The sequence below is a fragment of the Sinocyclocheilus grahami genome, unplaced genomic scaffold (genome assembly GCF_001515645.1).
Source record: "Sinocyclocheilus grahami isolate Dianchi unplaced genomic scaffold, SAMN03320097.WGS_v1.1 scaffold253.1, whole genome shotgun sequence".
Classification (NCBI taxonomy): domain Eukaryota; kingdom Metazoa; phylum Chordata; class Actinopteri; order Cypriniformes; family Cyprinidae; genus Sinocyclocheilus; species Sinocyclocheilus grahami.
In genome coordinates, this window is record NW_015505432.1 from 238,577 (window position 1) to 261,060 (window position 22,484).

General features: G+C 36.8%; 1 protein-coding gene across 1 annotated transcript; it reads left to right on the plus strand.

Moving 5' to 3' along the window:
• The first annotated feature begins 3,157 nt into the window (after positions 1-3,157).
• tgfb1a (transforming growth factor, beta 1a) lies at positions 3,158-20,640 on the plus strand. Its single transcript, XM_016289938.1, has 9 exons — positions 3,158-3,230; positions 3,316-3,451; positions 3,521-5,316; positions 13,018-13,281; positions 15,274-15,360; positions 15,480-15,624; positions 16,742-16,892; positions 19,367-19,477; positions 19,615-20,640. The coding sequence occupies exons 3-9, from the start codon at positions 4,992-4,994 to the stop codon at positions 19,660-19,662; spliced, it is 1,131 nt and encodes a 376-aa protein (XP_016145424.1). The 5' UTR covers positions 3,158-3,230; positions 3,316-3,451; positions 3,521-4,991; the 3' UTR covers positions 19,663-20,640.
• Positions 20,641-22,484: the final 1,844 nt, after the last annotated feature.

A 22,484-nucleotide genomic window follows, 5' to 3' on the forward strand; every position in this document is an offset into this window, starting at 1 on the left:
CTTCCAAAAGAGGACAGGACTAGAAATCAGTGGTTAAGTTGTATTTACAACACTGTTCCAGAACACTTCAACCCAAATATCCAGATGTGTGCAGTGCTGTTTCCTGATCCTGGGAGATTAGACTACAATGTCTGTTCTGACTCAAAGACTGTAAGTACGTTTTTTATATTTAAATAATTTGCCACTGACGATTCAAACGCCAGTTTTGAGCAGTGTAGAGTAGCGCTTGTAGTTCGTCATTTCTCCGATCACAAATGCAGACAGGGTTTAATGTTTACGCGGCGCGATCCAACGCAACGCGTAAAAAAAAGACAGTATAAGTCATTATAATCAGTAATTATGCCCCCACTGAATGCAACAAATGCCTCGTTTATAATGGGTTTTAATGTTTTTGTCTCATCGCGCCGGGACACGGCATCACAGTATGGTGAGGGGTGTAACATTTCCGTCACACGCTTGAGGTATTCGGCCAATCACAACGCACTGGATAGCTGGCCAATCACAGCACACCTCGCTTTTCAGACCGATGAGCTTTGTAAAAATCGACGTGTTTCAGAAAGGCGGAGCATAGAGGAGAAACAATAATGTACAGTATGTGTTAAATAATGTGTTTTTTAACCTTAAACCGCATAAACACATTTCATTACACCAAATACACAAAATAATATTCTTTTTAGCAACATCATATGACCCCTTCAATGTGTGTTTTATTGATGTTTGAGCTAAACTCTGCAGGACAGTTTTTAAGGTTAGAACATGTTTGTTCACCTAACATAAAGTGTGACCGTCTTTGTAATTGTAATAAATAAAAACTGACTATTTTCCACACACCATATAATTGAGTCTTGTGTCTTGAGTCAGTGTTTACATGGAAAACTGTTGGCTATCGCATGCCGAATTAGCTTAAAATTCTCCCAGCTTTACTCTCTGTAATTGTATTTTTACTAGTAACAATTGAATTACAGTAAATAGCTCTACAATTGAATTCTTTATAGTAGGAATTGGATTACAGTAAAGAGCTCTCTAACTGTAATTGTTGGAATTTTGTTCACTAAAAAGAAGACATAAGACATAAACTAAATATGACATAAGTTTTGCCTTTTTACCAAAATTTCAGACATTTCTGTATACGGTTTAACTCTGATTTGTGTTATTTAGTTTCTTTATCAACAGCCTTTAATTAAATATAATTTATAAAACTACCAAATAATTAATCATCGGTTAAAGGTATTTTTATTTTTTTTAAATAGATAAATAAATAAAATAAACACTAGGGGTACCAGAGTTGAAGAAACTTCCAGTAAGCACTAGCTTTGACACTTTCGTGAGAATGACAATATTCACACACAGGTTCTGAGACTGCATGTTTTCTGTATTCGGCTTCACACCGCAGTTTGAGTTTGTGGGCTCTAGAAGTGTCTCTGTCAAGCGATCTCTCTGGTTTGGAGCCTGGTTTCCTTGGCTGTAGTTTGTGAGAAAGTTTGCAGGTTGGTGTTGGCTGTACCCACAAACACAAATGGTGCTGGACTGGGTTTGACCCTGTCCCACAGTTAACCTTAGGGGAGACTGAAGGATTACATTCAGATATATGATACAGACGCTATAGTGAGGGATTTATTGTTTGGTAAACAGAAGATGCTACTGGAATTGTTTTTTTTTTTTCATTCTGTATTTCTGAAAAGAAGATGCAGACCTGCTACATGCCAAGAAAAAGTATAACATATTTAGCAGTAAATCTAATATGTTCTAAAGAGGTTAAAATGCTGAGTCCTAAAGACTGTCTCTATGCATGCCTGTTAATGGTGATGATTAATAGCAGCTCTCATTTGGTCCACAAGACGGTGCCAGAAACACATGAAAACGGATGCTGCCGAGACATATCGAAGCTTTATCTGCTGTATGTTAAGAACAATATGTGATATAGCACAGAAAACACAACATATTTGAATTATAGAGATTTGTTTAATTTTACGTGCTACTGACATTTAAAACAAACCAAGCCAATCCAAATGAAAAGCACGCTGATACGTGAAGTGCACCATGAAGTGCTTTGTGAAAATGCATGATGGAATTATTTTCCAGCACAGTATACTATACTCTATATTCCCTTTGACTCAGTGTATTTTTCAAGGGGAGTGAGATTATCTGAGAACATGCAAATAACTGGTTGCTATAGTATTGCTAAGGTGTGTTGTGCAGCTTGATTTATAAAAAACATAATACGGCACAGTAAAGTCATTGTTACACTGTAAAAAAAAAAAAGTGACATTTACGGTAAAATACCGGCAGCTGTGGTTGCCAGAACTTCACTGTAAAAAATATGGTAGCAACATTTTAGGTTTAACTTAAATTCACAATAAAATACCGTATTTCAATAACGGATGTAATGTTAATAAACCAACATATTGAAGTGTTAATATCTGTTTTGAACCATTGAAATGCACTGATAACCACCAAAATCTGGTGGTGATGAGAAAGTCACATGATGAACCAAAGCTCATCACAAACAGCTTGAGGAGGGTTATTCTTATGTATAGAAGGTTTCACACAGTGTCATTCACACAAACACTAAACCCCATCATGGTGACACACATGAAACTGAAATGATGCAATAAACATTAATTTAACAACATTAGATGTAAGATTAAACCCTGATGTACACATCTAATAAGAAAAAACGAAGAAGAAACATGCTATTTCAACAAAATATGTAGTGTCATGCAGGGAATTCTGGGAGTGTCAATTTACAGTTTTCACTGTAAATTATACACTGACGTTTTCTTTTTCACTTCCAAAAAACGTATTTTTAACAGTATTTTACTGTAAAATTACATTAAATGTAATTACATTTATTCACCGTATATAGTATGGAAACTTACTGTTAACCAGTTAACAGGTTTTTACTGTAGCATTTTTACAGTCTTTTACTGTTAAAATCACCATCATTTTTTATTAAAAAAAAAAACAAAACTCCTAATTCTTGTTCAATCCAGCCAAATGTGTATTTGGATTGCATATGTCTAACATTTCAGCCTTTATTTAATTGCATAAAAACATTCAATACAGATGGCAGAAAATAAACAGCAAAGTGGACATCAGCTCACCGCATGACATAAGTGTGGCCTTGATAACAGTGCTCTGTTGTGCAGCTCGTCAGGTTCGGTTTGGGAGTGCGTTTATGCAACAGAGAGCATTCTGTCATCATCTTACATTGGCAGTCATTTAAAAAGGTGTGTGGTTGGTTTGGCCAGACATTAGTGTTATGGCCATGTTATTTACCTGTCTGTCCTTTCACTCTGTGTGTGTGTCTTCCAGAAGCTGCGAAGGGCTTCCTGGCCAGTATAAGAGAAGTGCTGTGTGAGGAACAGATTTCAGAGAGTCTGTTAGCCTCATTTCCTGGGCGGAGAGCTTTCGGCTCTGTTGAAGCAACGGCAACCTGAAAGGAGGGCGAGTGAGTGAACTTGAGTGGGAGAGAGAAGTTATTGCAACGTAAAGCTCTCACAAATCACTTTGTCACCAGCAAGCTCTGACAAGCGAGGAGAGGGAGTGTGTTACAAGAGGGAGCTAATAAAAAGAGTGCTGTACGAGAGACTCCTTTACTCCAGACTGAGGTCAAAAGGCATACAAGTGGACAAACAGAAGAGAACAAAGGCAAGCAGGGAAGGAAAAAAGGACATTTGCTGTCATTGCTGCGCTTCATGCGTCTACTGCCTGGCTACTCATGGACGGTTCATTTGTTTCGCTCTTTTTGTTTACTCCATCTGTCACTCGAGACTCATGGGTTGGACGTGGTTAGTTTGATTTTCCTGACACATTACATCACCGGGGCCAAAACGTCAGGGTATTTTCCGAGAGGATCTGTTTTCCTTTCAATTCCTCTCAGTGAAATGTGAGTTTGTGTCGGGGTTGGGGGGAAAGCAGTGTGTTTGGTTAGCCGTGACAGTCGATCTTTCCACTTGTCTCTGTAGTGGGAAAAGCTTAAGAGAAAATGAGGTTATAGCCCTTAAAAAGCCATCTACAAAACACCGTTACTTATTTTGACTGATCTCTTGTGAAGACTTCGCTCTGCTCTAGAGTTATTCAAACTTGGTTAAACCTCTTTACCAAGTTTCGTCTGGTTTACAGAGCTTTGGAAGCAACTCGTTTGACTAACACAAGATTTGCATGTGAAATGAAGAACTTTCAAACTCTGCAAGTCACCGGTACTGTTATCTGATTGTCTGAATGCTTCCGGAAAATCGGTCTGACCAACAGAGGAAACCTAATGTTGTAAATCTTTGAGGAAATCTGAGCTGGACACGTCCCTTTGTCTTGTCACGAATGCAGGATGCAGCTGGATGGGGTTGTCTGGTTTAGTCAGGACTTCTTAGAGGTTTCTGTGCGAGATGACAACATCTGCTGAAGCATCAAGACCAGAGAAGCTGTGAGTAGAGAGGAAAGTTAGTGAGCAAGCACGGTTACAGAAGTGTCATTGTATCTGGACCTCTGCGTGTTTTCACAGCAGGAACTATCCATTACTAGAGGAGAGAAAACGAGTCAGTCCAGACGCATGGACTCACACAAGCACTTCTGTGTGTTTCTGCCAGCAGTGAGCCGGTGGTAAAGCTGTGCCGAAAGGAAAAAATGTATGCTTAGACGCATATATATAAGTGCATGTGGTGGCGTTCAGGTGTAGCCTAGCGATCGCATGGTCTTTGTGTGCCTCAAAGCTTGTTTATGTGAGGGAGTGCTTGCCCCATTTGGCCAAACTGCACCTGGATGGACCTCTGAAACAGGTGAAGTATCAGGAATTTCCCTTATTAGACAGATATCAGCTGTTCTGTTGGCTTCATTATTCAAGGTGCTTTCCAGAATCATCATCGGGTAGCATCACCTCAATAATAACAAAAGACTGCCGTGTCTGTTTGATCCAAACGCTCTGCATCAATCACAGACTCTTGGTGAGCCTCTCTCTCCTTACCTAAAGACAGTTTGCTCTCAGATTTGGCACCATGAGGTTGCTTTGTTTGGTAGTGACGGCCCTGTGCATGGTGGCTAGAACAGGAGGTATGTCCACGTGCAAAACTCTGGATCTGGAGGTGGTGAAGAAGAAACGGATAGAGGCCATCCGCGGTCAGATCCTCAGCAAACTGCGCATGGCCAAAGAGCCCGAATCTGAGATAGACGATGATGGACTGAAGATCCCAGACGACTTGCTTTCTTTGTACAACAGCACCGTTGAACTGAGCGAAGAAATGAAGATGAAGCCCGTTTCTGTGGAGGCTGAAGATGAAGATTACTTTGGCAAGGAGGTGCACAAGTTCACCATCCAACAAGGTAAGAAGTGTCCTCAGAAGTGTTCTTTTTTTGGACTTCTTTAATCTAACATAATGTCCTATTCATTCATGTCGGCATTCTGTGGTGAAATATTTTTGTATGATAATAATCACTTTATAGTTATAATTATAATTGGCAGCTGTATAATTGATATATTTCCTAGACAACAGTTTCCTACATGTCTGAGCTAGTCTATTGTCTCTCATTTCACTCCGTTTCTTTTACATACTAAAATAAGGTGAACTCAAACCAAAATTACATGTCATTTATTTATTTACTTACTTATATGGAAATGTAATATATGATAAAAATGGCCCAATATCAAGAGTAAATCTGCTATATATGTTACCTATAAGACAATATATAATTTTAACGTACGTACATTTTATTACGTTTATAACATATATAGAATTCAAATAGTAAAAATTGTATGTTCATATGTTATTTACATCTATATAATGATTTTGTATACAGTATATAACATTATATGCAGCAATCATATGCCAACCATATATTCTTTATTTATTTATATGTGCATCTTTATTAAAACAAATCTGTATGTTTATTTTTTAATACATGCCTATCTATAACATCAACATTATATATATATATTGATGGGTTTTAGGATAGTTAATGTTTTAACTTCTTGTGACAGTATATTTCATATACAGAAATGTACACATATTACATGTGCAAATGGGTATTTGGTAAGTAGCCATTTAATTATGTGGAACAGTATACAGTCATCCAGGCATTACAGAAATAAACCTCTTCATATTCATACTTCATAGTGATTCATCCTTTTATCCTGTATTATCCTTTATGTATTTTCTTTAAAGAAACAGCAGTGCCATTCAAGTATTAAAAGTCCTGTGTCTCTAGCTCTTTGAAAAGTAGACCAACATGTCCAGCTCGGATTATTAATGTTAAGTAAACAATGAATGTGATGATTCATGCTCTCATAGGTTTGTATCACATGTGTTCCCCTGAATCCCCTCATGCAGACCCTAGGGGAGCTAGGCAGCATTGCATCCTCCATCTGCTCTCAGACTATCTGTGGTATTTTAATAGCCTAGTTGTTTTCGCTGTTGGCTTCATGTGTTCGATTGTAAAAGTCGAAGCTTTAACAACAAGTTCTTGCTATAGGGGGTGAACAGTTTGAGGACACTTCTGTCTGTTTGTTCTGAACAATCTGTTTTTTTGATCAAAACTGTGAAAAATCCCCCAGCTTGATCAGAGTAAGCTGGTGGGGGGGATCTGTTATTAAAGCAGTGCTACATCTGTTTTTTTTTGATGGGGAAATAACTTTACATTTGATGCTTACCACCCATGCACTTGCTTTCATCCCTCACCCTCTTTACCTCCTTTAACCACTTCAAACACTTCAGACATAAACATCAGGCCTGTGATCTGATATGTGCAGTGAATAAAGACCTCCGTGGAGATGGGGCTTGCTCGAAGGATGGAAACCAAGGACAAAGAGAAAGGGTAGACGAGTCAGATTCACACGCAGTCCTTTTCACTAATTGTGTATTCCTCTGGAGTTAGGGGCTTTCCTGTAACTGAGCTGTCTATTCTGTGTCTCTTACTGGTTCTGTCTTTTTGCTCAATTTTTGACGGGCCCATTTGACAGCAAAGAGGGTTGCTTGTTTCTGAGTGTGATTAAGATTTACAGGAAATAGTCCCAAATAGCAAAGTTGAATTCCCCCTTTTGCGGCTTCCCTCATGGGACAACAGACCTCTTTATGTTCTCGTGTTTGTGTAAGGCTTCTTACATGTGTTTAAGGTGGAATACATTTTAATAAATAAGTCCTGATGCAAGTGCAAGGCCTCCCACGCTCAGTATGTACAGTCTGTAGTACTGTAGTAATTGCTTACTTTTGCAAGACTACATTACACAAGAATTAACTGATGCACAGTATGTGAAGCAATTCTAAGTTGGAGCCACAATTGTAAATTAATAATTCGATTTGTATATTTTCTGAGGAAATCTGTGCTTGGTTACACTTCATTTTGATAGTCCACATGAGAAATTCTGTTGATTATAAGTAACTTTGCAACTATGTCAACTAACTCTCATTAGAGTATTACTAGGCTGTTAGGTTATGGTTACCCCATGCTTAAACCAAGCAAATGTCACGGCTTCAGTGCTAGGGTGTAGTTTGTGGTTTCCTGGGTGTTTCATTGAGTTGCCAGGGTTTTCAGAGTGTTTTTAGAACATTTCTATGTGGCTGCTAAAGTGTTCTGGGATGTTGCTAGGTGGTTACAAGCAAAATTGTATGATTTGAGGTGTAATTCATGTCTGTAGCATAAACAGTGTTGGGTGAGTTAAGGCTGGAATACACTACACGACTTCTAAAATCTAAACAGATTTTAAAACACTAGGCATCATCCACTTGCTGACTTTGTAGATTACAGAGGAAAAACTGGGCATCACACACTAAATGACTGAGGATCACACACTATCAGACTTTTCAAGTCATCTCAAACTCAAAAAAAAAAAAATATATATATATTTTTAATCGGATCAAAATATCAAACGTGTTAGGGTTAACGCATTACAAGTAATGTAATCAGATTACTTTTTTCAAGTAACTCGTAATGTATTACTTTTAAATTTACAACATAAAAAGTTACTTTTTCAAATAAGTAAAACAAGTTACTTTGTTTTTCCATTTATTCACTGACAGCTCTCTCAGTTTGTTGTTATTAAAAACAAAGCAAACAAGCACAGCCCAGGTGACAAAAAGTAACGTGATGCATTCATTTCCATAAAAAGTAACTAAGTAACACAAGTTACTTTTTTATGGAGTAGCTCAATATTGTAATGCATTACTTTTAAAGTAACTTTCCCCAACATTTTTTGATATCCTCCTACTGGATGGAATCATAGTCTGAAGCTAAAGAAAAAACATTCTATGAAATCTGTCAACTCAAATCTGCACACTGATTCTGACTTTTGGCAACTATTGCATCAATTTGTCCAGACTGTAAATCGGGGCGAAAATCTGGGCAAAAGTGGTGTAATGTATTCCAGCCTTTATGTGACAAAATGTATTGATTAAGGTTAGATCAAGGTTTGTTCTAATAGTAGAAATAGCTACGCTTGCCTTAGGAAACACCTATAATCATTTATATTTTATATTGTGGATTTGTATTGTTGCAATACTTTTAAATGCATTCAAGAAAGCAGACCAATCCTCGACTTGTTGAACACAATCAGAAAAAACATCATGTGTTTAGTGTTGTCAGTTTTTAAATAGATAGAACCACTACTTTAAGCAATGAGAGTGTGTTGAAATATTTTTTTCAGGATTACAGATTTGTTTTTGTAGGATTATGGATTGCTGTCATTATCTAATATGGCGTTCCTTCTTTCCATTATCATTTTTTTTCAGTAGGATAGATGTTTAACTTGCTACAATGCAGATTTGCCACATTGTATTTTATTTGGAACATTTATTTTTCCTTTTGGCTTTCTAGACTTGATAGTATCTGTTAGTTAAAAGTAGATGAAGAACTGTGTACTGTGTAATCATAAATTATGCTGTCAAATCAAGAGCACTTATTTTATAGCCATGCCATGCAAGTTTCCATGTCCTCCTTCAGACTAATCAGTCTGTTCTACTGCATGTGTGCTATTTTTCATTTCATGTTATCACATGTCAAAGATTGTGCTGACTGCACAGCTCATCTGCCGGGGAAATGTGTCATGTCTTAATGTGATTGGAGCAGGATAGATAGACGAGGAAAGAGAGAGGCGTTATTCTATGCATGGCGATAGTAAGAGGAGAAGAAGGGTGAAGCGTTTGTTGGAGACGCAGATTTTTAAGCCTGCTGGAATCTAGTTGCACCCATTACTAATGATAGGCCTGTCTCAGTGCTTGTTAGGACAGCTGTCCTCGGCTTACCTGAGCGCCAGCCTGCGTAAACACACACACACACACACACACACACACAGAAATCCCTCTCCACCCTCATCTGCACTACCGTACACAAAGAGCAGTGCCTTCAGTCCTTGACACCTTTTATATGACCACAGGTGTTGATACATGGGACCCATACAAAATATTTTCCAAATCAATACAATATATCCCTCAACAATGAATAGAACATGTCCAACATATAGCACCAAGCTAATGAGAAAAAAGAAAAGAAAAAAAAAGTCATTATAGCTATTGGATGAATCTCATGAGAGCATGTGGGTCACATTTCAACCCAAAACCACAATAAAATAAAATAAATTATATACGTATAAAATATATATAATAATCTCACATTACTGCAATGTGTCTGGATGTTTTACCATGTGTTTATTTAATAAGACTATACAACAGTACATTTATTATTTTTTATCAGTATTATTAGTAATATAGTTAAATCTCTCTCTCTCTCTCTTTATTTTTCTCTCTCTTTATAACCAAGCTAATGAGAAAGTTTTATTGCTATTGGGTGAATCTTATGAAAGCATATCCAGGTCACATATTATATATTATTTTTATTCTTAATTATAATAGTAATTATAACAAATGTTTGACCACATTCTCTTCACAGTTCTAATTCTGTATTGTGCCTGGATGTTTTACTAGTTTTTTTTTTTTTTTCATAATTAGTGATATAATTTTTTTTTTTCTCTCTTTATTTTTGGGATGCAGTTTGACCCGGGTATGTGTTTCGTGAGATTGTTTTTGTGAGATTCAGCTTATTGGTTTTGTATGCTACAACAGGGTTATTAAATGTCATTCACTGGATTGTCTGGATTGATTATTGCATATTCAATATAGGAAGATCATTGAGAATAATTATGGATTAGTAGAAGATATGGTAACACTTTAGATTAGGGAACACTTTTCACTATTAACTAGCTGCTTATTATCATGCATATTATTATTGTCTGTTTATTAGTACTTATAAAGCACACATTAATGCCTTATTCTGCATGGCTGTATTCTACATCACTTAATCCTACACCATATATAAACTTAACAACTACAACTATAGAATTACTGAAGATAGTTGCTGTGTGCGGATGGGTAATTAGTGGAATTAACCACCACAGAGAAGGTTCCACCCATCCTCCTACATCCTCCAGCAGCTGTCCAGCGACCTCTGATAGATCTCAATCATGTCATCATCTGATCTGAGCTCCAGCAAAGGAAGTCCCCTTTCTGACAAACATTGCACTTAAATGTCAAGCTTTAAATGTCAAAAATAAAGTCTTGTTTTAATGTCATGTGCACAGTTGGTGTAGTTGGTTTCCTGCAGAACATGTGATACATAGCAGCAAAGTTACTGATTTGAAGATTATTATATGGGAAGAAAGAGAGAGTGGATTTATATGAGAGACACTAGCGCAGAATGTTGGAAATCAGTTGCCTGGAACAATGGACATTTATAAGGACATTTAAAAGATAGATAGATAGAAACTTCATCAAATATGAAATTCAAATGTCATTATTCAGTTCAATTCAAGTAAGTCCAGTAACTGTGTAAAGTTCATCAATTATGAAAATAATTCATTAAGCAGCTCTACAAACGACAATAGTGTCATCATCTACCTCGAATTAGTTCAAATTTCATTCTCATCCAATAGTGTCAGTGCAGTCAAATCAATAATGCAGTATTAGTGAATATTAAGTGTCTTTTAAACCCCAACTAAACAAGCCCATGGCAACAGTGGTAATGAACCAGGCTCAGTCTCCTCTGACTGAATGAATGAGCACGGTGTGATTTATGATTCCAGATTCCAGAAGTCAGATTTGTGGATTGATATTATTGAAAATTTTGCATCCAACAGTGGTTGGCTGCATAACTGCTTGGATTAGTCTTAAAAAAGTTAGTCATGTCATTTTTTCTGTCAATACTGGGGCCAATTGCTTAAACATTACAGCTATATTAAGAACTAGTTTGACTGACTGCAGTTAAACAAGCTGTAATCAGTCTTAGGCCCCGTCCACACGGAGACGCGTTTAACTGTATGCGCATACATTTTGTATCGTATAGGCGTTTCGTCCAGGCGGATCCGGCGTTTTGGGAGAGTGAAACCAACATTTTTTGAAACGGGTCCCAGAGTGGATAAATCTGAAAACGCCGCCCTTGCGTTTTCATGTGGACAGCGAATCCGTATACTTTCTGAAACGATGACGTCATCAGCTCACGTCTCAGCCACCGCTACGTCACGTAACGGCAACAAAAACATGAACAAACACTGAACGATTGTCTTTTTATTAACTAACAGTAACACAGATTAATAAATGTATTGTTCGTTTGTATACCGCACGCAAGGTTTATGCACACAGTCCAAGTCGTCTTCTCCGTTTTTAGTGTATCTCTGTGGCAGAATTACGGCACCACATACTGGTCTGGCATGTATACTACATCGTTTTGTGTCGGTTTCGTGTGGACGCTGATAATTCTTGAGACGAGGGGAAAAAAACGATCGGATAGGAAAAGCTCTGGCTTCGTGTGGATGTAGCCTTAGTTTTCAGATTCAAATTAGATCAATCTACCTTTTTACAAAGTTATGGCCAGTCTTGAAGAAAGACTAGTCTTAGCAGTTTATGCAACTTTTTAATGTCAGTTACAAATAGTAGATGCACCAATCGACCGGCCAGGGACTGGAATTAGCCGATTTTCTGCATGATCGGCCCAGACTTGGCTAACTGCTAGTTGGTCACACTAGTTCTTAAGACACAGTCCTATGTTTATGCAACTGGTCTCAGCTCCTTTTGCTTGAAGGTTGGGACACGTCACACCGGCATTAGGTGGTAGAAGAGTTGTAGTCTATCCAGCAGCTTGAAAAATGGTAGCGGTAGAGCTGAAGTTTAGCCAGTATACTCTTAAAAATAAAGGTGCTTCACGATGCCATAGAATAACCTTTTTGTCTAAATGGTTCCATAAAGAACCTTTAACATCTGAAGAACCTTTCTGTTTCACAAAAGGTTCTTTGTGGCGAAAGAAGGTTCTTCAGATTACAAAAAGGTAAGAAGGAGATGGTTCTTTAAAGAACCTTTGACTGAATGGTTCTTTGTGGAACCAAAAATGGTTCTTCTATGGCATCGCTTGAAGAACCTTTTGAAGCACCTTTATTTTCAAGAGTGTAGTAAATGGCTGTCTTAAACATAATGAGACTGAGGTAACTCATCCCACACCATTGGCCTTCTCCCCATGTTAAATATCAGCAAAACCAGTTATAGCAACCCTGAACACAGGTTAATGAGGCTTTCTCTTTAAATTACACAGCTACTGCCAAAATACAAGCAAGGGCATCATAAGTCTCATTTAGCTATACAACACTAATGCTGCCTTGCCTGTATTGTAAAGGCCAAGAACCGCCATCTGACTGACATGAAAAGCAACAAATCAGTTCAATTTTTGCACCATTTAGGGACGGGTTTATCTGAAAAACTAGGTACCATTCATAATAATTTCACAATTTCTATCCATCCAATAAATACTGATCAATTCACAAACAAGTCAAAACAAAGGCGAACATACAATTCTGCTTATGGATACCTAGTTTACTTAGTACCTCAAACAAAACTCTAAATATCTTTCAAAGATTTGGTTAATATTTGGCAAACTTTGGCAAATCCAGGACTTAGTTGGTCCGTGGTTTAATGCCTCATCTGACAAAAGAGTGGTCTGTTGTCCGAGCTTAAAAATAAGCATGAACTTTTCTGTCTCTCACTTTCTCTGTAGCTCAGAATGGCACAAAGCATCAGATGACTTTTAACATGTCAGAGATGAAGCAGACTATTCCAGACCACCGGCTCCTGTCTCAAGCCGAGTTACGGCTTCGGATTAAGAGCCCTACAATGGACCAGGAGCAGAGGCTGGAGCTGTATCGTGGAACGGGCGATCAGGCTCGATATCTGGGCACTCGCTTTGTCTCCAAGGCCTTGTCTGATCGCTGGCTCTCGTTTGACGTGAAACAGACGATAATAGAATGGCTGCAGGGCTCAGGTAAGGTCATGGCAGCATTCAGCTAACATCAGCTGTAGTTTCCCAATTGCGATTGATGAGTGTATTTGAGATGTGCTCATAAGAATGTATTCCTAAATTATGTTCCACATAATCTGTTTGGTTAAAACAGTCTACCTTTTCTTCAGTGTCTATATAATGTTGTGACAACCTCACAAAACCTCAGCGAGACATTAATGCAGAATTCTGTTACTGGCGCTGAAAGTGAACAAATAAGAACTTGCAGACCACAGTACACATAGGAGCATAATAATCATGATGGTGCATGTTATACTTAATAAACAAGGAACAAGAGGCTTTGCTATATTATGAATATAGTCATAACTGTAGTAAGCACCATCATTTGGATGAAATGTTACTTGCACTAAAATATATGTTAGGGAAGTGAGCAAATCTGTTTTATTAGTGGTGTTTGCTAAAGCATTATTATTATTATTATTGCGCATACTTATGATTAGGGATTTGAATAAATCCGTAACACTAAGTATTAAACTTTGGCATATGATTCATTTTGCATTTTTTGTGCAACTGACATGAATAATTCTTGATACTGTTCAGAGAGGTGTACTGTTACTTATAAGTGTTTGGATCTGGCGCATAAAAATTGTTGAAGGAACAGCACAATCTTACCTACAATGTCATGATTTGAGGGTGGGCTTTTTCCAGAACACTATAATTATGATAAAGAATTTTTGCACAAACAAGCACCACTTATATTCGGAAAATGAAAAACTCTAGCCGTAACTATGGCAATTTCAGTATGTTTATTATTTTTCATAACAAATATTGTAGTTTGCCATAACTTTGTGGGCAGCCATTTTCACACAAGTGAAAACTTTACACACTTTTCACACAAAACATATCATTGGAAAGGTCTGAATCTCAGGGTTCCAATATTTTGCAGTTTGTTTGTTGGTTGGTTTATTTTGTTTTATTTTAGTAATATTGTGACAGAAATGTATACATTTGTGACAGGAAAATGCATTTAAAAAATTCAGTGAAGTCATCCAGTGGCTATTTGTGGTATAGCGCCTAAACAAAATCTTATTTTTCGATTTTTGTGATATCAACTTCAAATTTGGAACATAACTTAGTAAGACTTATTGCTTTTATTTGATAACAATTATAGATTCCAAAATATTTTTTCATATTTATTTTAGATCAAATAAAAACATCCAGTACATTTTCTTTACAGTAAACTAAAGAGACCTTAGGTCTGTATTCCAAAAGTGTTCATGAATTTACCAACCTTCTAAGTTCAGATGCATTTTCACGTCTATGTTCAAAAAGGATTAAAAGGTTAAAGACACTATAAGACATGATTTTTATTATTTTTAGTTTCTCACTTGAAGCGCTTACTTGTCTTTTGGAAGACTGTTCTGAAACACAGTTTTGTCTCCCTGAAATCCTGTAAAAGTCAGCCAGTTAGATTTAGACTGAGAGAAAGCGTCTCCAGTTTAGTGTGCCGTATGCATCAGACGGTTAGCTAACAGAGCGTGGGCTCTCTGTCGTCTCAGGCTGAGACTAATCGTTTCCTGTCTTTTCTCCAACTGTCATGTCTAATAAAGGTGAAAAAGTTAAAAAACAGAAAAAACAAACAAACAGTTTGTTAACAGAAGTCAGGGTTAATTTAATTTAACCATTATAATCCAGAGTTATGAATTGATGTGCTTACAGTCTTACTAGAAATACCACGGTTTAACTATGGCCACTATTCACAGAAGTGTAGTAAAGATTTGGAAAGCTAAGCTTCCTTTCCTTCATTTGAAAGATTACATAAATGATGGTATCTTAAGAAAAACTGGCTGAATCAACTACATAATTCATTCTGAATAGACTTGATTAGTATGTGACCAATTTTTAAGGACCCATTTATTTCCTTCTTTGATGTTAGTGCATGTGTTAAATGGCTTATACAGAAGAGTGCTGCAAAACCCAAATAAACTTGTGTGTGTGTTTGTGTGTGCTTAACAGAAGAGGAAGAAAGTTTAGAGCTGAGGTTATACTGTGGCTGTAAGACAGACCAGCAGAGTACTGATAAGTTCCTCTTCATGATATCAGGTATGATGATCTCAATCATCTGAAACCTAGTGCTGGAAATGTATGCCTGATGAATCCAAACTGATATAATCTTTAATGTAATCGTTATCTCTGTGAACTGTATGTGTGTGTATTTTAAGGACTAGACAAGCAGAGAGGTGACACTGCTGATCTGGCAGGGATGATGCCAAAGCCTTATATTCTGGCTTTATCTTTGCCTTCTAATGGCAGCTCCCTTGCATCTGCTCGCAGGAAACGAGCTGTTGGCACTGATGAAACTGATGAGTAAGTCTGTTTGCTCTCTTTCACTCTTTTGTTTTATTTATAGATACCGTATGGGAGTACAGATTACAATACTTATCATCTTCTCATGTGGACCAAATTTGAATGTGCTTTATATTGTGACATTGTTAAATTCTTGATTCTGATTGGCAGTGCTGGTTCTAGACTTCTGGGGCCCCTAAGGAAAATTTTAGGTAACACTTTATTTCGATAGTCCACTTTAGACATTCTATTAACAGTAAGTAACTTTGCAACTACATGTCAACTAGCAGTTAGTGGAGTATTAGTAGACTGTCTGCTTAATATCTGCTAACACTTTCTTTGTCAACTTATTCTACTACCCTAAACCTAACCTACCAGTCTACTCTGAGAGTAAGTAGACATGTAGTTGCAAATTAATGATAATTAGTTGACATGTAGTTGACATGTAGTTACAAAGTTACTTATAGTTAGTAGAATGTCTAAAGTGGACTATTGAAATAAAGTGTAACCAAATTTTATATAATATATTCAAGATAAAAAAAGAGAAAATTACAAACAATATGACAAATTAAATATAAAAAAGATACAAATGATATTATAAATTTAGCCTACTAAAATAATAGTAATTTAACATGATTAAATATATAATGACTGTTATTAAAGTTACTAAAATTATTCAGTGAAGAACATTAAATGACAGAGACAGCAGCAGGTTTATAAGGCTGCTGTCACTTTAAGACGATGCATAGACCTAATATACTGACAAGCATTCGATTACTTTCCCAACTGTTAATATTCACCCATAACTGAGTGCATTTAAGTAAAAACTCACCGAGATGGACATTTTGACATATTTTTCAACAGGACTGCCACACAGTCCACCGAACAACCAGGGAAAAAAAGACAAAGACGATCGGATTGCTGTTCATGCAACTGAACGAAATGTCGATAATGGAATAAAATTATGCATGAAAATTCCAGCAGGGAAAAAAACGAATAGGGCAACTGTAATTCAATAATTCAATATCCCACTATCAATTATTTCTATGTAATAACGAGGCGTAAAAATGTAACTTAAGGCACCACTGAACACACAATAATATAATTAGACTCCCTCTTTCCCAACATTCTCTGGCAGAAAAAACGAGATCTGCAGTATGCGGAAGCTTTACATTGACTTTCGGAAAGATCTGGGTTGGAAGTGGATTCACAAGCCCAAGGGATACTTTGCCAACTACTGCATGGGCTCCTGTACCTACATCTGGAATGCTGAGAACAAATACTCTCAGGTAGGGTGCTGTTTCACCCCAGTCCCAGTTGACCAATAAAGCAGATGTCATTAAAAGTGTGAGAATTTTTGAGGTTTTCTGCACAATTATTATTATTATTATTATATTTTGTACAGAGCACATCTAAAACTACCTTACGGCATTATTACTGAACTTTACATTTACCTGGACAAGCTGAAAGGAATCCTGTGCAAGGGCTTATGCCAATATTAGCCTAAAATCATGTACAGCAACACCAAGTGTATAGTGCAAATGCAAATATCAGATATGGGTCACTTTTAAAAGAAGATGTAAACTAGTCATCAGAAATAAATGAGATACAATCCACAAAGTGGAATTGGTCATCAAGATCTGCAGTGTAAATGTAGCCTTAGTTTTCCTGCCTGCACCATTTGCTTGCTCTGGCTGGTTCCTGTCATGTCTAGAGCAAGGATACACAACACCATCTTAAGAAACTGATGACAGATTTCTTTGAGTTGGAATCTACATAATATTGATTCCTGTGGCTGTGTGAAGTACATTCATTTTCAATGCACAGGTACAGTAATATCCAGAGGGGAATATCGGGGGGATAGAGAAGAAGCGCAAAAGTTTGGCAAAAACAAGTTTTGAATGACTAGTTACCCCAAGGGCTGAAATGCCATACATTTGATGTCATTACATCTTCAGTTATAACAATGATGTTCTTTCTTTTTTAGCTTTTTGAGTTGTACCTATGTGAGCTTTAAATTTCACCAGTTTAAAGAGTTTATTTTTTTTTCATTGCATGGACAAAAACACTGAGGAGACATTTCACAAAATAGATTTCTTTGTGCTCTATGGAAGGAAAAAAACTCATACAGGTTTGGAATTGCATGAGGGAAAGTATATGATGACAGGATTTTCCTTTTTTGGGTTTCTCCTGCACAGCAGTGCAGTACGTTAGTTCATTTACAATGCAGATAGTATCCAGATGGACATGTGAGGTACTTGGAAGGGGAGAGCGCAAGATCAGTGTAACAACAGTACAAAAACCATGTGATATAAAGGCTCAGGCTTAAATGTTTGCAATGAGTTTTGTACACAAACATAAATTGTGTATCTTTGAAAATCCAGTAACACTTTAGATTAGGGAACACTATTAATTAGTTGTTTATTAGCATGCATATCGCTAGCATATTGGCTGTTTATTAGTACTTATAAAGCACATATTAATGCCTTATTTTGCATGAACCTGTTCTAGATCCTTTAACCCTGTACCTAAACACAACTACTACATCTACTACCTTACTATCAATAAGCAGCAATTAGAGTTTATTTAGGTAAAACTCTTAGTTAAGAGTGAATTTGTTTTCCCTAATCTGAAGGGTTACTGAATTTACTAACAAAAGTAATAATGATTTGTTTTAAGAGTTGGACTAGATAGTGAAGGAAAAGCAGCCAACATACTTGACAAATGCTTCGATACTGCTTAAAGGGGTCATATGATGCAATTTCAATTGTTCCTTTCTCTTTGGAGTGTTACAAGCTCTTGGTGCATAAAGAAGATCTGTAAAGTTGCACAGACTAAAGTCTCAAATCCAAAGAGATATTCTTTATAAAAGTTAAGAGTCAGCCACGCCTTCCTAAAACGGCTCGTTCTAACACGCCCCCACATGTCTACATCACTATGTGGGAAGATTTGCATAATGCTGCCTAAATGTTCACGCAAAGAAAGAAGGTGTAACTTTTATTTTCGCTCTAGTATTGTTGCTGCCGCCGCCATGTCGTGAAGGCACTGTGTGTTTCGTTGTGAAAGCGAAACTACTTTGTTTGGTCTTCCAAAAGAGGACACGACTAGAAATCAGTGGTTAAGTTGTATTTACAACACTGTTCCAGAACACTTCAACCCAAAACATTAATGTACAGTATGTGGAAAATAATGTGTTTTTTGAACCTTAAACCACATAAACACATTGCATTACACCAAATACACAAAATAATGTTATTTTTAGCAGCATCATATGACCCGTTTAAAAGGCAATAAAAATGCACCCCATGAAGTTGTTTGAGAGAATGCCACGAGTGTACAGAGCAGCTAAAGTTTTGCCATTGTGAATGTTCTTTTGGTCACAACGTAGCAAATGCCTAAAATTCAATAGTAGCAGATGTTTCCAGGAAATTGTATGATTTGCATAATGGATATTTTAATATTTAAGTGAATTTGATTTACAAAATAAATGCATATACACAATTTTAAGTAATGTCCCTCTTTTCTAATTAGTGTTACGCCAATTTTAGTTGTGTTTGACTGTGCGATTTTAAACCTTTTTAATATTGAAATATTCAACAGGTAAACTCATCATTAAAATAAGCCATTATGTAATGCATGGAATAGGCTACTAATGAGATCAGGTGAATGAGTGAACAGATAACTGACATAAAAAATACAACAAGACATGCACTGCTTCTCAGTTTCACTGCAGTATCAATTGGTATTTGTATTTGTTTCTCAGATATTAGCCTTATACAAACACCACAACCCCGGTGCGTCTGCTCAGCCTTGCTGCGCACCTGCAGTCCTTGACCCTCTGCCCATTCTGTACTATGTGGGCAGACAACACAAGGTAAATGATTATTTTGATCATTTTAATGACTTCTCAGCTTCATGCATAGGATAGATATCCCAGAGAAGCAGAGAAGGCACAAAGAGAGTGTTTTTTTTTCTCCTGAATGAGTCATTTTGTCTTGGCTCTGTTTCTAGGTGGAGCAGTTGTCCAACATGGTGGTGAGGAGCTGCAAATGCAGTTAGAGTTCATCTGACTGCACAGCATTATGTTATCTTCAGAAAGTGCTCCATGGCTCTAACTCTCTCTGGACCATAAGTAAGCAAATGCACGGAGAGATGAACATAAAGTCTCAGTGGGAAGGAAAATCAGGAGCTAAGACAACTGACATGGACAGGAAAGAGGACATTCGGACAAAAGTGGAGGCAAAAGGAAAGAGGAATATCTTTGAAAATCAGACTTTCTCTGCGATGCCCATCTACAATGGCACACAAAGACATTTCGTTAAATCATTTCATAAAACAAGCTCAATATTAAACCACGTATATGCTTTGTTACCTTCTTTTTTTCCCCCTAATAATTTATTGTGCTGGCTAAGTTCATAATTTGATTGTACCATGAAGGCAGGTGCATAGCATTGCATGCCAAATGTACGTTGAAGATTTATAATGGTGCTGAACCGATAAAGGAAATGATGTCAAAGGAACATTTCATGTGTCAATTAAAGGAAAACACGTAAAAGACAAGTGTTCGCACTTAAACGACGGAGGTGAAGACTCATGACGTACAGTATCAGACTTAGAAGAAAGCTAATGGGATTGGAGCATGCATCAATGAACTGCTTTTTTAATGTGCGCGGGGTGGGTTTTATTGCTGTGCACAGCTGTCCTCTGAAACCTGAACAGGTGTTTCTGTGAACAGGGTCTGAGTGACCAAGAGCAAGAGGAACACTAGAGGAATAGTATTGAATGGCGAACATTTCAAAGCTCTCATGTGCTCCCTAACCGCACACAATGCACACTACCGAGTGTCACAGGATCATGTCTGCCTCTTCAGGTCCTCCTGTAGTCAGGGTTTGTTAGTTCTCAAAAATATCTACAGCTTTGCTAAAGGAATCTGTTGGTCAATCTCAGCAAAACATGTCCGGGACACATTTCACATATGTGAGCCTGCAGCACAAAAGCAGTGTTAAGTCGCTGGGGTATATTTGTAGCAATAGCCAACAATACATTGTATGGGTCAAAATTATAGATTTCTCTTTTATGCCAAAAATCATTAGGATATTAAGTAAAGATCATGTTCCATGACGATATTTTGTACATTTCCTACTGTAAATATATCAAAACTTAATTTTTGATTAGTAATATGCATTGCTAAGAACTTCATTTGGACAACTTTAAAGATGATTTTTTCAATATTTGGATTTTTTTGCACCCTCAGATTCCAGATTTTCAAATAGTTGTATCTCGGTCAAATATTGTCCGATCCTAACAAACCGTACATCAATGGAAAGATTATTTATTCAGCTTTCAGATGATGTATAAATCTCAATTTCAAAAAATTGACCCTTCTGGCTGGTTTTCTGGTCCAGGGTTATATTTATGAAATACAATTATTTCACACAAAGAAGGTAAATCTTATTTTTAAGGCCCATTAAAATTATTTTGATTGTGTGACTTCCTTGACCAACTTGTAATGCATCTAGTGAATTCATTTATTATTGTTTTACAGTAAATGGAAAGACAGTACAACAAATTCATACATGATCTGTAAATACTTATATTAAATTATTAAATTAAAGTAATGTATCATTTTTATTACGCTAAAAAGGATGTGCTGAATGTGTGAATCTGGTCCTAAAAACAGGCTTAGTTTTCTTGCAAAAAACACTTTCCTATTTTTTTTTTCTGCTGGTTTTGAGGTGAAATTTCAACCATGTTTTTGCAAGTGATGTGTTTGTGTTAGTGAGTCTGTCTATCTATGCGTGTGTGTGTTGGCCTCGCGCTGACATCTGTATGAGGAACATGTGTATATTTATAGAGGCTCCATGTTTTTCTCTGCCCTGGTAGACTTCGGTGGTGTTGAGTGATGAGAATTGTGTTCTGTGTGTTAGCTGAAAGACAGCACGGCTGAGAATACACTGTTTGCAAAATGAACGCAGTGTCACTTCACTGAAGAATATTGGCTTGTTAAAACTACAGTCCTTTGTACATACTGTCCTCTTTGTTATATTTTGACCTTTTTAAACTGCAAGTGTTTTAAATCGCTACAGAAGTCATTTGACAAACATTTCACATTCATGCCGTGTTTTATTATATAATTGCATTTCCTTTTTTGCACTTATTTTATGCCATTGTGACACATTAATTGTTTCAATAAACAAAACTCACAATTCAGTCCACAATATCTAACAGAACGACAGATTGTAATGCACAAATACAGAATTGTGATATAATCGTTCATTATCTTTACTGTAGTACAGTAAAGAATCCTGTCCAAGAGTTAAGTAGGGGAGAACAAGGAGTGTTGTACCACATTTTGCTATATAAGATTTCCACATTTACCTCTACAAAGCAGTTTTACAAAAACATATTTTAAAGTAGAAGTCTACATAAGTTGTATAAATTAGTTTTAAATACAAGTAATGGGGTCACAGCTCCTTTTCTACAGCAAATTGTGCTTTACAAACAACTGTACTTAAAAAAAACAAACAAAAAAAAATATATATATATATATATATATGTATGAAAATGTTAATATTAATAAATATAATTGCAGGAAAAGAGCATGTCTTCATATCAACATGTTCTTCTCTAATACATTTTTAATGTTGAATGTTTTAAAGGGGTCATGACATGGCAAATCCAAGAGTTGTTTGGGGTGGGGATAAATTAAACGCGATCTGCTTTGACGTCATAGTCGTGTTGCATTGGGGTCTATAGAGCGGCCTGAAGTGTGCATATGAAGCAGACTCACTCCCTCGGTCAAAATCGAGGGATCGAGGGTATGTCCATATAAACTTCCCTCATCCACTTGACGAAGTGGAATGCTTTCCCGAGGGGAAGTG

Excerpts from the sequence above, each read along its gene's own strand:
- tgfb1a (XM_016289938.1), top strand. The coding sequence starts at position 4,992 with ATGAGGTTGCTTTGTTTGGTAGTGACGGCCCTGTGCATGGTGGCTAGA. Across the intron at positions 15,625-16,741 it reads GGCACTGATGAAACTGATGA|AAAAAACGAGATCTGCAGTA; the intron begins GTAAGTCTGTTT and ends ATTCTCTGGCAG. Across the intron at positions 19,478-19,614 it reads ATGTGGGCAGACAACACAAG|GTGGAGCAGTTGTCCAACAT; the intron begins GTAAATGATTAT and ends CTCTGTTTCTAG.